The 16649-nt window shown below is 45.9% G+C and overlaps 1 protein-coding gene across 1 annotated transcript in view; it reads left to right on the top strand.

Moving 5' to 3' along the window:
- Positions 1 to 16649, top strand: part of LOC144499987 (dachshund homolog 1-like) — a 370810-nt gene that overhangs the window by 55036 nt on the left and 299125 nt on the right. The window contains exon 3 of the mRNA XM_078222724.1: positions 14718 to 14882. Within this exon, the coding sequence (XP_078078850.1) occupies positions 14718 to 14882 (165 nt within the window). The remainder of the gene's footprint in view (positions 1 to 14717; positions 14883 to 16649) is intronic.

Below are 16649 nucleotides of genomic sequence, written 5' to 3'. Positions count from 1 at the left end.
CACTCAGTCATTCCAATCAGCAACTTACTACACTGAGATTCTATTCCACCACTAAGCGGGAAGAGGGATACCTATCAATGTTGATCTGTCTGTCACACAGTAAACCTTGGCCTAGAATTTCTTCAGAATTCACTGCTTTCTAGTTGCTTCTTTAACTGAATAGAACCGCTCTCACTAGTAGGAGTTACACACAAGTTTCCTGGATCTGCTTATTTGCAATCCCATTGGAACACAGGGACATGAGTGGGCCAGTCAACCCCTCAGAATATTTTTTCTGCCATTGAATTAGGTCCTGGTTGATCTGTAAGTTAAGTATATCCACCTACTTCTGTTCCATGTGCCCAACAACATTTTCTCAATCCCAGTTCTGAAATTTTCAGTTGACCCCCAACCCCAGCAGCACTTCAGGGGAGAATATTCCAGATTCTCACCACCCGTTGAGTCAAGAAACATCTCCCAGCATCAACCCTCAAATATCCGGTTCTAATTTGTTCTAGAATCCTCTACCTGAGAAAATCGTTTCTCCTCATATACCTTGTCAAATCATTAGAACCTTAATTACATCACTCCTTGAGGGAATGCCTGTCTACTCCATGTAACATGGCCTCATAATTTACATTTAAGTTTATTTAATAGTGTCACAAGTAGGTTTACATTAACACTGCAAATGAAGTTACTGTGAAAATCCCCTTGTCGCCACACTCCAGCGCCTGTTAGGGGACATTGAGGGAGAATTTAGCATGGCCAATGCAGCTAACCAGCATGTGTTTCGGACTATGGGAGGAAACTGGAGCACCTGAAAGAAATCCATGCAGACACGGGGAGAACGAGCAGACTCCGCACAGACAGTGATCCAAGCTGGGAATCGAATCCTGGTCCCTGGCGCTGTGAGGCAGCAGGCGAACCACTGTGCTACCTGCCCTTTCAATTCAAGTTATCATTCTGGTGCGCCTCCTCCAAGGCCAATATCTCCATTTTGAATTATGTCGCTCTGAACAGTGTTTCAATTACCGTCCATCCAGAACTTTAAATACATGCAGTGTGATGTCCACTCATCTGTATTCTGCTGGTGTGGCCATTACTGTGAACCCTGTTTCAGTGGATGTAGTAAGCAGCTGATCAACCCCGGGACTCAGTTTTCTTAGATCTTCTGCTCATCTGGCTCCATAACTCCGTTCCTTTTAAGAGCTGGATTAAGTCTGATGCTGTAGGCCAATTAACCCAATGTCCTAAAGGTTGGCTGTTCACTGTTTGGGACCTTTCATGTACACCAAACAGCAGATGCACTGTCTCAAGCGTTACAAACAGAGCTTTTTATACAGAGGCATTCCTGTCACTGATACTTTTACACCCAGGAGAAAAATCAGGGAAGCAAATAAAATAAGGTGTCATTTAACCTATTTTCTTTGAAAACACTTGTCTACTAGTTAGGAAACTATTGGATCTGGGAAAAAAATAACCTGGCTCATTGGCTGACACTCAGGAATCATCCAATCAGGTAATAGTGCGTCCAATCATTTTCCGATTGGCTGGGAAGGCAGTGCTTTGTGAGGATGGACATATGGTGACCGATGGTAGAAGTGAGGGTGGGGCGGTTGGTGGCAGGGAGTAACGTGATGAAGCCTCCAAGGTTTTGCTCGACTCGAGTTGGCAACATTCGTGGAAAAGTGGGGCAGGGCCCCATTGAAATGAATCTACTGTGACACAGCACCGACGAACAGTAAGATCAATGTGTCAATGCTTTGGTGCTACACAAAATCAAAATCCACCTTCAGAGACAAATGGCAAAGAAATCAAAATCATGTGTTTCAATATGAAATTGATCAAATTATATTTGATTAATTAGAATCATAGAATCATACAGTCCCTACAGTGCAATGGAGGTCATTCAGCCCATCGAGTCTACACCAACAACAATCCCACTCAGGCCCTATCCCCGTAACCTCACATATTTATCCCGCTTATCCCTTTAACCTACGCATCCTGGGCCACGAAAGAGCAATTTACTATGGCCAATCAACCTATCCCATACATCTTTGGACTGTGGGAGGAAACCAGAGCACCCAGAGGAAACCGACACAGACACGGGGAGAATGTGCACACTCCACGCAGACAGTGACCCGAGGCTGGAAATCGAACCCTGGTCCCTGGAGCTGTGAGGTAGCAGTGCTAACCACTGTGCCACCATGCACAATGATCAAATTGATCGAATTAATCAAATCTAAAATCAAAATGGACATGAGGAAAGAGAGAACGCAAGAAATTCAAGAGAGTAACGAAGGCTGAGGTTTTCCAGCCCTGTCGTGGTGGGACCAGCTGTGAGGGATTCGGCAGCCCCACCAAGAGTCCATCGACTTTCGATGGGACCAAACGATCGCGGCAGTGGGCGAATGCTGGAAAGTCGAGCCCAAAGTCGCGCAGATCAAAAGAAAATAAGGATTAAAAAGGGAAGAGTCTTTTCCACCAATGCTGTGGCCAGGACCTAATGGTCCCACCTGCCACAGGCCAGGAAATTCATGTCCATAGACCTTTGGCTGGTCCATCAAATTTTCCTGCCAGTGCCTGCCATGAGCGGGATTATAAAATCCCTGCCTGTATCCCTGAGTCTCTTGATGGCAAGGTGGACCACTACCACTGAATAATGTTCTGCAACTTAATAGCAATCATTCGCACTTAAATGGTGTTTTAAGGAGCATCTTCAGGGTCAAGAGAGAGATGGAGAGGCGGAGAGGTTTAGGAAGGGAATACCAAGGCTCAGGCTGGACTACTAAAGCTGCAATGAAGAGTATTGGGAATGTCGGAGAGGCCAGAATTGGAAATGCAGGACATGTCTCAGTGATATGCAGGTGACAGAGGTGGAGGGGAGAGCTACCGTAGATCAGGGAGCGACAGGTTGGGATACCAGCAGCAGAGTTTTGAATAAGCTCAAGTTCAGGGAAGGTACAATTGTGGAAAAGAAAAGACATGCATTTCCAAAGTGACTTTCATTAAGTTAGCTACTGTAATTATAACCATTGGATCACATGCCTCTTAACTAACCGGCTACTTATAAAGCTTAAGAGGGCAGTGTTGGCTCCCTGAGGGTGTGATAGGAACATTGGAACATAGGAATTAGGAGCAGAAGTATGCAATTCAGCCTTTCGAGCCTGCTCTGCCATTCAATCAGATCATGGCTGCTCTCTCCCTGGTCTCAAATCCACCTCCCCACCGGTTCCCCATATCCCTCTTTACCTTTTTTTAAAATCAGAAATATATTTATCTCCTCCTTGAAACCATTCACCGAATCAAGAACAGCTTTTTCCCTGCAGCTGTCAGACTTTTGAATGGACCTACCTTGCATTAAGCTGATCTTTCTCTACACCCTAACTATGACTGTAACACTACATTCTGCACTCTCTCATTTTCTTCTCTATGAACGGTATGCTTTGTCTGTATAGCGTGCAAGAAACAATACTTTTCACTGTATGTTAATACATGTGACAATAATAAATCAAATCAAATCAAAAGATTCAAACTCCATTGTGCAATGGGACAATGAGTTGCAAAAATTCAGCCTCTTCTACGAGTAGTGGTTCCTCCTCATCTCAGTTTTAAATCTACCCTCTCGCAATCTATACCTGTGACCTTTTGTTCTAGATTGCCCCACAAGGAGAAACATTTGGTCTACATTTACTTAATCAATCCCTTTTAGTATTTTATATACCTTGATCAGATCCCCCCTCATCCTTCTAAACTCCAGCGAGTACAAGAACAAACTGTTTAATCTCTCCTCATACGTCAACCCTTTCATCCCCGGAATCAATCTGGTGAATCTCCTCTGAACTGCCTCCAATGCCACCACATCCTTCCTCAAATAAGGAGACCAAGACTGTACACAATACTCCAGATGTGGTCTCACCAACACCCTATACAATTGCAGCAACACATCCAGACTTTTATACTCCAGTCCTTTTGCAATAAATACCAACATTCAATTTGTCATTTTTATTACTTGCTGCACCTGCATACTGGCATTCTACGATTTCTGTGATGCAACAAGCCTCAGCATGATGGCTGCTGGAGAAGATTTGGCTTCAATCAGAGACTTGGGGCGGACTTATACCGGCATGTCTGCCTGAAGTTCAGATGATCCCGCCCGAGGCCAGCGGAAAATACTGTTCTCCTAGCGTTGCCTGCACCCAGAATCGGGGCGGACGTGCTGGTAAAATTCCAGCCTTTGAGCATTGGGGCTGGTGGTCGGGGGGTGGGGGTGCGGGTGTTGAGGGGGGGTGGGGTGCGATTGGGGGTCGGGAGGTGCAGGGTGACCTTTAAAATTAGAGCTTCAGGTTGAGTCAGGGAAAGGGCCTTCAGACGAGCACCGGGATCTGAATGGCTCCCCCCTTGCCCGATGAGCTATTATGATCCAACTGAAGTAAATGCAATTGAAATGGCCTGCTTCACCCGCCAGTGGCTGGGGAGGGGGGAGCTGGGGGAGGGGAGGGGAGGGGAGGGGGGAGCTGGGGGAGGGGTGGGGGGGTGGGTGCGGGGAGGGGGCTGCATGTGGAGACACGCTGTGGTAGTGCCATTCAATCCCGGCCAGGGGGTTGTGGAAATCTGAGAGGGCTTGAAAGTTACAAGTTCAGGTCGGTGGGACTAAGGTAAGGATCAGCCATGAGTTCTTGGTACCACCTCCCATTCTTTTATTCTGCAGAAATGCAACAGACTAATGTAATTCCCTGATCAAAGCACAGAAATTAATATTCACGGGGGAAAGGAAATCAACGACATGTCACTTCCAGAGAGCCGCACAAGCTCAGTTTTTAAATGACCCCGCATGCTGCTGCTTTCTGCGTTTATCTGTTAGAATACAAACAAGCTTTTAAATGATGTGCCCCTTCTTTCCAGCTTCACACCATCTGCCTATCAGATGTTCAGGAACGAGGGCTGCGTATTAATGCCACGTGTTTTTTCTCTCTCTTCCCACATGCCTGTAGCCACACCATTCACGTAGCTAATAGCAGCCCCGAGCCATGTCACTGAAATTGCTTACCATGGCTGAGTGATGAGATATTTATAAAACTAATAAATCTCTGAATTTATCTCTGGATCTCTCAATAAATTCGAGTCAGGACGCCAGACTTTATCCAATAAACAGTTTCTTAGAAGACCTTTCTAGACTCCTATCAAATGTCATTTGATAAGTGGAGTCTGCCCCTGTTCTAAAGTTTATTTATTAGTGTCACAAGTAGACTTACAGTAACACTGCAATGAAGTTATTGTGAAAATCCCCCAGTCGCCACACTCCGGTTCCTGTTCGGGTACACTGAGGGAGAATTTAGCACGGCCGATGCAACTGTCTAGCATGGCTTTAGGACTGAGGGAGGAAACTGGAGCACCCGGAGGAAACCCTCGCAGACACGGGGAGAACGTGCAGACTCTGCACAGGTAGTGACCCAAGCCGGGAATCGAACCCGGGTCTCTGGCGCTGTGAGATGGCAGTGCTAACCGCTGTGCCACCGTGCCGTCCTAGTCCTTGGTCATGTGTTTTCCTTGTTTGCACAGCCTGGCTGACCTGAGACTCCAGGTTTACTCATTTAAAGGCGTAATTCCAACCCACACACACAACCCACTGAGTGTGTTTTGGAAATAAAAAGTGTTTTGTTCACTGATCATCTGATTTCTAGATTGTTTATAAGTTCGTAAGCTTTAGGAGCAGAATTAGTCCATTTGGCCCATCTAGTCTGCTCCGCCATTTGATCATGGCTGATATGTTCCTCATCCCCATTTTCCTGCCTTCTTCCCATAACCCTTCAACCCATTACCAATTAAAAATCTGTCCAACTCCTCCTTAAATGTACTCACTGTCCCAGCATCCACCGCACTTTGGGGTAGCGAATTTCATAAATTTACCAGCCTTTGGGAGAAGTAGTTTCTCCTCAACTCTGTTTTAAATTTGCTGCCCCTTACCCTCAGACTATGACCTCTCATCCTAGAATGTCCCACAAGAGGAAGCATCCGCTCCACGTCTACTTTATCCATCTTGTATACCTCAATTTGATGCTGAGATTGCTCAGGTGACGGCACTGTCACACAGGTTAGCTGAGAATTAGCACCAAGGTGCTGCTGGAGAAACTACTGTCGAACTCATTTTTGGCAATGTTCTGCAAATGACATCTTCACAGGCTGAGTGCAAGTTTGGGCATATTCGGCTTAAAGGAGTCACGGATTTGGGTTGTTTATTGATTGATTGGAGGGTGGTGTGGGGGTCAATCAAATCTCCCTAGACCCCCCCTCCCCCCGGTAACTTCATTGCAGTGTTAATGTACGCCTACTTGGGACACTAATAAACAAACTTTTAAAACTTTAGAATGTTTGACAGCTTAAAATACTCTGTACACAAAATGAAAGGACAGACATTTAACATTGACATTGTTTTGTCAGTTGTTTTCTTCAGACCAAGTAGACTTTGTGCCTAAATCGCACACACCCAGTGATACAATGCACAGAAACAGGCTGTTCGGCCCAACTTGTCTATGCTGGTACTTAAGCTCCGCACAAGCGTCTTTCCACCTCTCTTTTCCTAGCCCGGGCAGCCTAACCGTCTTCGAGTTCTTTTCCTCCTCCTGTATTTATCCAACTTCTCTTTCTAAGCTCCTGTGATGTGATACTGAAATCCTCCTGATAACACCTGCACTGATTTATCAAAGAAAAACATTTTCCATGGATATGAAAGCAGTTTAAACTACACACCCTGTTAGAATTCCTTTCCTCCCCAGTTCAATATGCACAAGTGCTCAAGGCAGATATGCAGCCAGTGCATGGGGCATTGCCAAATCAAATTGGACGTTCACCTATCATCACATGACCTTATGCGTCCAACTGCCCCACTTTCCACCCTCCTGCTATTGGTTGCCCACCATGTCTGTACTCATGATGGATGGCCTTGAAAAGTTCGTTACCCGATTGACTGATGGGTTAAGTCTAAAGATGTGCAGTTCAGGTGGATTGGCCACGCTAAAGTGTTCCTTAGTGTCCCACGTACCAACCAACTCAAGCACAGTTTCTTCCCTGCTGTCATCAGACTTTTGAATGGGCCCATCTTGCACTAAGTTGATCTTTCTCTACACTGTATGACTCTATGACTGTAACATCACATTCTGCACTCTCTCCTTTCCTTCTCGATGGATGGTATGCTTTGTCTGTATAGCGCACAAGGAACAATACTTTTCACTGTATACTAATACATGTGACAATAAGAAGTCAAATCAAATCAAGAAGGTTGTGTAGGTTTGGTTGATTGGCAACGCTAAATTGCCCCTTAGTGTCCCAAGATGTGTAGGGGTTAGATGGATTAGCCATGGGAAATGTGCATGGTTACAGGGTTAGGGCAGGGAGATGGCCTGGATGGGATGCTCTGTTGGAGAGTCGGTGCGGACACGATGGGCCAAATGACCTGTTCTGCACTGCAGGGATTCTATGATTCGATGATCATTCAAACTGCTTTTTGTCCGTGTCCAATACTTCCATAATCCATAAACACAAGAGACTTTTCTCAGAGCGATGTCATTAATTTTTACTTCCTGGACATTTCTGTGGGCATGATGTTGAGATGCCGGCGTTGGACTGTGGTAAACACAGTAAGGAGTCTAACAACACCAGGTTAAAGTCCAACAGGTTTATTTGGTAGCAAACGCCACTAGCTTTCAGAGCGCTGCTCCTTCGTCAGGTGAGTGGGAGACCTGCCCATAAACAGCAAACAGGGGCATATGAAGACTTGATTAGCTGTAAAGACTCGCATTCCAATCATTATTCATTATTCTGCAAATTGAGTTTGTGTCTTTATATGCCCTGTTTGCTGTTTATGAGCAGATCTCCCACTCACCTGACGAAGGAGCAGCGCTCTGAAAGCTAGTGGCGTTTGCTACCAAATAAAGCTGTTGGACTTTAACCTGGTGTTGTTAGACTCCTTACTGCATTTCTGTGGGGTCATCAATCCTATAAAGACCTGCAGCAGTTCTGCTGGAGAATGTTCATGCACTTTTCTCTCTCATTTGGCCTCACCCATTGTGACGGCATTTACCTTGCCGACCATGTTGTAACCTCTGCTTTGGTAACTAAAGGACTGCACTGGGTTCTGCCCTTCAACTGTGACCTTTGGCCCTCAGATCGCATGAGAGATAGTGATGGTGGGGTAGGTGGAGTGGGAAGGGAAAGTGCAAAGCCTTGCAACTTTATTCTGTAGGCAGGCTTTTCATATTAAACCGTATATGTTAGAACACGAACATTTTGTTGAAAGCCAAATGTGAACTTGCACATTTCAGAAAGGTTAATCCCGGGTAGCCTGAGGACATTGCTAATAAAATGTTTGGAGACATTCATATTCATTTTCATCCTTCATCAAGGAGATTATTTAAGGGCGGCACGGTGGTCAGCAGTGTTGCCTCACAGCACCAGGGACCCGGGTTTGATTCCTGGCTTGGGTCACTGTCTGTCTGTCTGCACATCTGTCCGTCTGCACATCTGTGTGTCTGCACGGAGTCTGCACGTTTTCCCTGTATCTGCGTGGGTTTCCTCCGGGTGCTCCGGTTTCCTCCCACAGTCCGAAAGATGTGCTGGTTTGGCCATGCTAAATTCTCCCTTGGTGTACCTGTGGTGAACCATCGTTGGTTCCCACTAGATAGTACTGAGCCAGGGTCTGGCCAGTACTACAAGTATGTATATATGTTGCTGTTGGGGTTAGGGATGGGTTGTTCTACTTGTTGCTGTTGGGGTTAGGGTGGGGTTGTTACACCTTTGTATTATAGTATTGTGGTACATCCCAGTCGGGCTCCGCCTCCTGGGAGAGGTATAAAGGTCTCTGCTCTGTCTGGGACCCCTCAGTCTGTGATCGTGTATATAATTAGTAGCTGCCTTGTTACAGCAAATAAAAGCCTTTATTTCCTGAGCATCAAGCCTCGTGTGTGATAATACGCATCAGTACCCAAACAGGTGCTGGAGTGTGGCGACTAGGGGATTTTCACAGTAACTTCATTGCAGCGATAATGTAAGCCTTACTTGTGACACTAATAAATAAACAAACGCAGCGATTAATGTGATCAGGTAAGTGTTGATATAGAGGCGTATCTCAGAAGGATTTGATTGTAGATAGGCCAGATGGTTTCCAACCCTCCAGGCCTGCCCAGGCCAATCCCAGAAGAAAAAAATCACTGAGGGAATAAAAAGTGTTTTTTTCCCCCCACTTACTTTCTTTCTTGTTCGCGATAAACAAGTCAGAGATGGGGGTGAGGGAAAGGGCTGTCTGATTGGGCAGTTGGAGATGAGGGTTCACATGACGAAAGTTCCAGGAATATGCCGACCCAGAGTTGGCAACAGCTGAAGCAATTTGTACCGAGCAGTTTAAAGTTTTCACAGGCCGTAGTTGAGCTGTAGACCCTGTGGTGTTCTCCAGGCTATCTACTGTGTTCATGGATCTCAGCCAGGAGAGTGGGAATAAGGGAGCTATAATTAGGCCCTGAAATCTTACTCCTGACCCCCTGCTGTTGATCCCTGCTGGAAGCGTGACCTTAAAAGCTGACAAGATTGGTCTTGTTTTGTAGCCACTATAGTCCTCCTCCACTCACCACATTGTTTCACAGAAAGTGAATTATAGTTTATTTTCACATAAATCATACAGTACAGAAAGAGGCCATTCGGCCCATCGAGTCTGCACCGACCACAATCCCACCCAGGCCCTCCCCCCATATTCCTACATATTTACCCACTAATCCCTCTAACCTACGCATCTCAGGACACTAGGGGCAATTTTAGCATGGCCAATCAACCTAACCCGCACATCTTTGGACAGTGGGAGGAAACCAGGGCACCCGGAGGAAACCCACGCAGACACGAGGAGAATGTGCAAACTCCACACAGACAGTGACCCAAGCCGGGAATCGAACCCAGGTCCCTGGAGCTGTGAAGCAGCAGTGCTAACCACTTTACTACCGTGCCGCCCCCACTGTGCTACCGTGCCGCCCATTGTTGAATGAATGGCCTGCTGGAAGTCTTCTTTTTGAAAAAAATATACTTTATCCATAAAATATCTGAAAGACCATTGCAGATATTTCAACATGGCCACCACAGAGAGGGCAATGATATTCAGGTTTTTTCCATAGTTCTCGTGGCACTCTGAAGTGCTTCAATACAGTCCAAAGAAACATTGCAGACATTTCAAAATGGTCACTACAAATGGTGCAAAGGTATTTAAGTTGTCTATTTAGATCAAGTTACACTCTGAGGTGCTTCAGTGACCTGATGAATTCATCGTCAAGGCATAATGGGTGGAATTTTCCCATCCTGCCCACCATGGGAATGGAGCGGGCGGGACATGGACCATGCAAAGATCCATTGACCTCGGGTGGGATTTTCCAGCTTTGGGGTGAGCATGGACAGAAAATCCCATCCTCTATGTCAAAAATGGCCAGTTAATGTTTGATACCGGAGATTAGGACCCCATATCCAAAAACGACTTTATTTTATTTATTAGTCACAAGTAGGCTTACATTCACACTGTAATGAAGTTACTGTGAAAATCCCCTAGTCGCCACAATCCAGCGCCTGTTCGGATACGCTGAGGGAGAATTTAGCATGGCCAATGCACCTAACTGCACATCTTTGGACTGTGGGAGGAAACTGGAGCACCCGGAGGAAACCCACCCAGACATGGGGGGAATGTGCAAACTTCACACAGACAGTGACCCAAGCCGGGAATCGAACCCGGGTCCCTGGCACTGTGAGGCAGCAGTGCTAACCACTGTGCCACCTTGCTGCTATTGCATAGCATGATGAGATTGGAGAAGTGTAAATATCTGATTAACAGCAGCACTCGGTGTCTTATTCTAACATATGTGGACATAGATGATTAAATTTTGCCTGAAACATGATCAGCTAAATTGCTGCCAGAGTATAGAAATGTTAAGTTAATAATCCTGGTAAGTTTAATGTTGTAAGAAGCAAATTTAGATAGGCATTCTGGCTATTTATATCTAAGAATGATGCAGAAAGTAATTTAGCAGAACATTTCCTCTGAGGATGAATCGGCTGCAATAGTGTCTGTGAGGAGGATTCTTTCAAAGACACATGGACCAAATGATCCTGACTCATTACATTCTACTGACTATCCCCAAGATGGACAATGGAGGTGTACATTTCGCTGTTTCCACTGGTTCATCTGACCACTCGCAATGTCAGTGCTCAAATGAGATTCATTAATCATCAGATTAACACCAACAATAGGTTATTTAAGAAAGGAAAATACTGTGGAGGCGATTTTACCAAAAAAATTCTAAATCCTGATTGAGCATGAAAACAGGAGAAATTAGCGCTGTCCTTTTGGGCGGCATAATTATCGAGTCTTGCCTGACTTTGTCAAAAAAATTAAACCAAATTTGTAATCTGCCAGCAAGGGGAGTGGGCAGGGCCTAAAATGCCCGAAAGCCGGCTGATAGCTGCAGAGAGCGCAATTGCTCATGTGCAGATCTCTGTGCTCTGTGAGCACAGAAACCTGTCACTGCGTCCCCCAGCTATAGCCAGCCTCTGTGATCCATCGCCACCCCTCCCACTACCGTGGGACTCCGCGGCTGATTGCCACCCCTCCGCCCAGACTAACTGCCACTGCCCCCCATAACTAGACCAATTGCCATTATGTACATGTATGTTCAAGAATCTTTGGAGCCAGCATGGTTTTGCTAATAGGGCATTCTTCCAACTTCTAATTCTCTTCTAAGCTGTGTTGGATTTAATCATAACAGTGGCACTTTGCTCTCGTACTATAAGGAGGTTCTCCATTGGCTGCCTGATGTATTCTTCAATTTACTTGGTAATTGGCGATTTATGTCTGTTGCCGACAATCAGCCCGATTTTAACTTCCAATTTCATAGTCTGGGCCAAGCAAATGAGAAGGTCACAGAGTGGAACATTCACAACCAAAACGCAGATGGAGGAGTAAACTCCACAAAGGCTTCATACTCAGGCTCTTCCTTCGTTCAGTTCAGATACAAAATTGTGATGGGCTTCACTGATGAAAGGATGTCAGATGTAAGGGCATTGATTGGTTAGGATGGGTTATTGGGACAAATTTCTGATGCTCCTTTCTCCTTCCTTTTTATTTGAAGATGGCAATTCGCACCCACATCTAAGAGAGAGGATGATGGCAGGGCTACAGTATGTCACCCAAGTTGTTTCCTTAATCTGTGATCTTGAAATTGAGTGGACTACTTTGCTATGAAGGAGCATTACAGCAACAACTAGCATTTCCATTGTGTATTTAAGATAGTGGAACATCTCCAGATACATCAGGAATGCAGTTATCAAGCAATAGTTGACACCAAGGGCAGGATTCTCCAGGCTGATCCCACTGGCGGGATCGTCCGGTCCCGCTGATGGCAACTCCCCCTCACCCATGGGGTCCCCGTCGGCAGAGGGTGTGAGCCAGGCAGAACCCCGTTGACAGTGGCAGGACCGGAAACTCCAGCCACTGGCCAATGGCAGGCGTCCTCTGTCACCTCAAAACAAGCTGTCTGGAGGGGGGGTAGAGGAGGTGGGGTGGGGGGGTTGCAGGAATGGGGAAATCCCATCTCAAGACATTTATCAAGACAGAGTACTACAAAGATGATAAAAAGAAGAAAATGTCAAGATGCATCTTAAAGGAAGGAAGAGAGGGATAGAGAGCTGAAGAGATTAAAGGAGGGGATTCCAGAACAATGGGCCCAAGCAGCTGCCTGGATGGAGCAAGTAAAATCGGGCATGCTCAAGAGGTCAGAATTAGAGGAAGAGGGGAGATCTCGGAGGGTTCAGGGGCTGGAGGTGTTTATAGAGATATGGCTGAATAAAACCATGGAGGAATTTGAAAACAAGGATGGGAATGTTAAACCTGAGGCACTGTTGATCGAGGAGCACTAAAGGTTCACTAAACATACATATAAATATAGAATCGTAAAAACATAGAAGATAGGAGCAGGAGGAGGCCATTTGGCCCTTCGAGCCTGCTCTGCCATTCATCACGATCATGGCTGCTTGTCCAACTCAATAGCCTAATCCTGCTTTCTCCCCATAACCTTTGATCCCATTCGCCCCAAGTGCTGTATCTAGCCACCTTTTCAATACATTCAATGTTTTGGCATTAGCTACTTCCTGTGGGAATGAATTCCACAGGCTCACCACTCTTTGGGTGAAAGAATGTCTCCTCATCTCCGTCCTAAATGGTCTACCCCAAATCCTGAGACTGTGAACCCCTGGTTCTGGACTCTCCCCACCATCGGGAACATCCTCCCTGCATCTACCCTGTTTAGTCCTGTTAGAATTTTATAAATCTTTCTGAGATCCCCCCTTATTTGTCTGAACTCCAGTGAAAACAATCCTAACCTAGTCAATCTCTCCTCATACATCAGTCCCGCCATCCCTGGAATCAGCCTGGTAAACCTTCGCTGCACTCCCTCTAGAGCAAGAACATCGTTCCTCCAAAAAGGGGAACAAAGCTGCACACAATACTCAAGGTGTGGCCTCACCAAGGCCCTGTATAATTACAACACATCCCTCGCTCCTGTATTCGAAACCTCTCGCAATGAAGGCCAACATACCTTTTGCCTTCTTTACCGCCTGCTGCACCTGTATGCTTTCTTTCAGCGACTGGTGCTCAAGGACACCCAGGCCCCGCTGCACACTCCCCTCTCCCAATTTACAGCCATTCAGGTAGTAATCTGCCTTCTTGTTTTTGCTTCCAAAGTGAATAACCTCACACTTACCCAAATTATACTGCATCTGCCATTGATTTACCCATTCACCCAACCTGTCTAGATCATTCTGAAGGATCTCTGCATCCTCGTCACAGTTCACCCTCCCACCCAACTTGGTATCATCAGCAAACTTTGAGATGTTACGTTTTTTCCCTCATCCAGATCATTAATATATATTGTGAATAGCTGGGGTCCCAGCACCGATCCCTGTGGCACTCCACTAGTTACTGCCTGCCAATTTGAAATTAATTCCTACTTTCTGTTTCCTCTCTACCAACCAGTAGCAGCATGGTAGCACAGTGGTCAGCACTGCTGCTTTACAGCGCCAGGGACCCGGGTTCGATTCCCGGCTTGGGTCACTATCTGTGTGGAGTTTGCATGTTCTTCTCGTGTCTGCGTGGGTTTCCTCCGGGTGCTCCGGTTTTCTCCCACATTCAGAAAGTCGTGCTGGTTCGGTGCATTGACCTGGACAGGCACTGGACTGTGGCGACTAGGGGAATTTTACAGTAATTTCATTGCAGTGTTAATGTAGGTCTTACCTGTGACTAATAAATAAACTTTACTTTAGCTTTCTATCCATCTCAATACACTTGCCCCAATCCCATGCGCTTTAATCTTGCCCAATGTCCTTTCGGGAAGGAAATCTGCCGTCCTTACCTGGTTTGGCCTACATGTGACTCCAGAGGCACAGCAATGTGGTTGACTCTCAACTGCCCTCTAAGGACAACTAAGGATGGGCAATAAATGCTGGCCAGCCAGCGACGCCCATGTCTCATGAATGAATAAATAAAAGCCAACCTAGCTCAGGGAACACAGGGGTGATGAATGAACAAGGTAGGATACAGTTGGCAGAGATTTGAATGAGCTGAAGTTTACGAAGTTTCATATATACGTTCGTAGGCTAACCTGAGATGTGTTTGTCTATCTCACCACCTATCTCTTCTTGTCTCGTCTTCTCTTTCTCAGGTCTGACGGCAGCAGCAGCAGCCGCCGCCGCAGCAGCTACCAATGCTGCCATAGCAGAGGCCATGAAGGCAAAGAAGATCAAGCTAGAGGCCATGAATAGCTTCCATGGTAACAGCAACCAGCATGGCACAGAGTCTGAAAATGGCGACATGAACTCCAGTATTGGTGAGTTCCCTCAAAAAGTAAGCTACAAATAAAGAGTCTCATCATGTTCATGTCAGACACAAAATGTAATCAGTCATGAAAAAAATATCCGTCTCACTTTTACAAATACTGTGACCCTCCTATTTCACACAGACCTTGCTGAACACTTCCAGAGTTGCCACTCGGTCCATCTGAATGGACTGGTACATTGTGCACTAAGGTACAGCATTTCCTGGAGGTTTCAGAGTAACTGCAACAACAGGGCAGGGTCATTCCATTCTCCTTTCCTGTGGAAATTTGGAGAGAAATGATTTACACTGGTTTTGCACCAACTATACACGATTACCTCCAACATTGGCATTGCTGCCCAGTTTAATTCTCTGAAACCACGCACTTGGCGTATGAACATAGCTTGCTTACATGCCAAAAACTCAGGGCATGGATTTTCTAGTCTTGTCAGTGGCGGGTATCGTCAATTGACTTTAGGCCACTATCCAAATTTTCCCATTCCATCCCTGATGTTGGCGGGGCTGGGAAGTCCTGGCCGGAGACTGTGGATTTCCTGCATTTGCACACCTTCTGAATGGATATAAATTGATGGAAATAAACAGCGGAATTCTCCACCTGGTCTAAAAGTCGGAAATTCCCACCCGACTGTCAATGGGCCTTCACATTGTCCATAACCCGCCCACTACAATTGCAGTGGCAATGGGGTGGGAGAATTCCGGCCAAATTTTACTGATCCTTTTTAGCAGTTTCTTTTATTTCTCCTCCTGCAGAGCCCCACTGAACTTTCCATACTTTGATATGATTTTTGTTATGGCATCATTATGTACTCCATTAAAGAAAGAAAAGCTTACATCTGCATTTTCTCAAACATACTGAGCCTAATGTGCATTAATGGTGGTTTGCGGTGGCTTCGCACTTTCACACCCCAATTGTTTGTTGATTTTCGCTTGGCCTATGCTGGTCTCCACACCTTGAGAAATTCTGATGCCATTCATGAAATTCGGGTGCAAGATCGCTGTTCAAAACCATGGGGCCAATTTTCCCATTCTGCCCGCCATGGGAATCGGAGCGGATGAGGGGCGGACCATGGAAAGGCCCGCTGAAGTTGGGTGGAATTTTCCAGTTTCGGGGCGAGCGCGGCCAGAAAATCCCACTGCGTGTATTGTTTCCATGTCAGTACATTCCAGGAAATTTCAGATTAATACTTCTCTTTAAAGAGCACTCCTGTGTCGACTAATGTGGAAACGTTAATAAATGTGAGACTGCTGCGATTCCTTAAGTTTGTTTTAATATTCAGCATTGGCAGTGCCAAGCTCACTGCTCAAATAGTGATTCCACTCGGCCCCTCTCTACGATCTTATTCTAGCCAGCTCAATGTCAGGCTTTGAGCTTCCGATAATATAACTTTGCAAATTCTGGGCTCTATCATCCTGCCAAAAAGATTGTTGTTGGATGAGATGGGGAATACCTTTATAAATGATTTTCTCTATTGCCCAATATCAAAAATTGGTATCAATAGGGCCTTATAGGCACGTTCTCCAGCCCTGGTAATAGTGTTTGCTACAACAAAATGTGCTCATAACAGTATCTATTTTGATGTCTCAGAGAATTGAGGGGGTTAGGGAACAGTTTTCTTTACTCTTTTCTGTACAACTCGGTATGTGCCGCCTCCATTTTGTGACATTGTTGACAATTGGTTACAACTGTTGCCTCACAGCGCCAGGGACCTAGGTTCGATTCCTGGCTTGGGTCACTGTCTGTGCAGAGTCTGCACGTTCC

The sequence above is a fragment of the Mustelus asterias genome, chromosome 10 (assembly GCF_964213995.1).
Source record: "Mustelus asterias chromosome 10, sMusAst1.hap1.1, whole genome shotgun sequence".
Taxonomy (NCBI): Eukaryota; Metazoa; Chordata; class Chondrichthyes; order Carcharhiniformes; family Triakidae; genus Mustelus; species Mustelus asterias.
The sequence above is the reverse complement of the archived record's forward strand: the minus strand, read 5'-3'. Positions and strand labels throughout refer to the sequence as shown.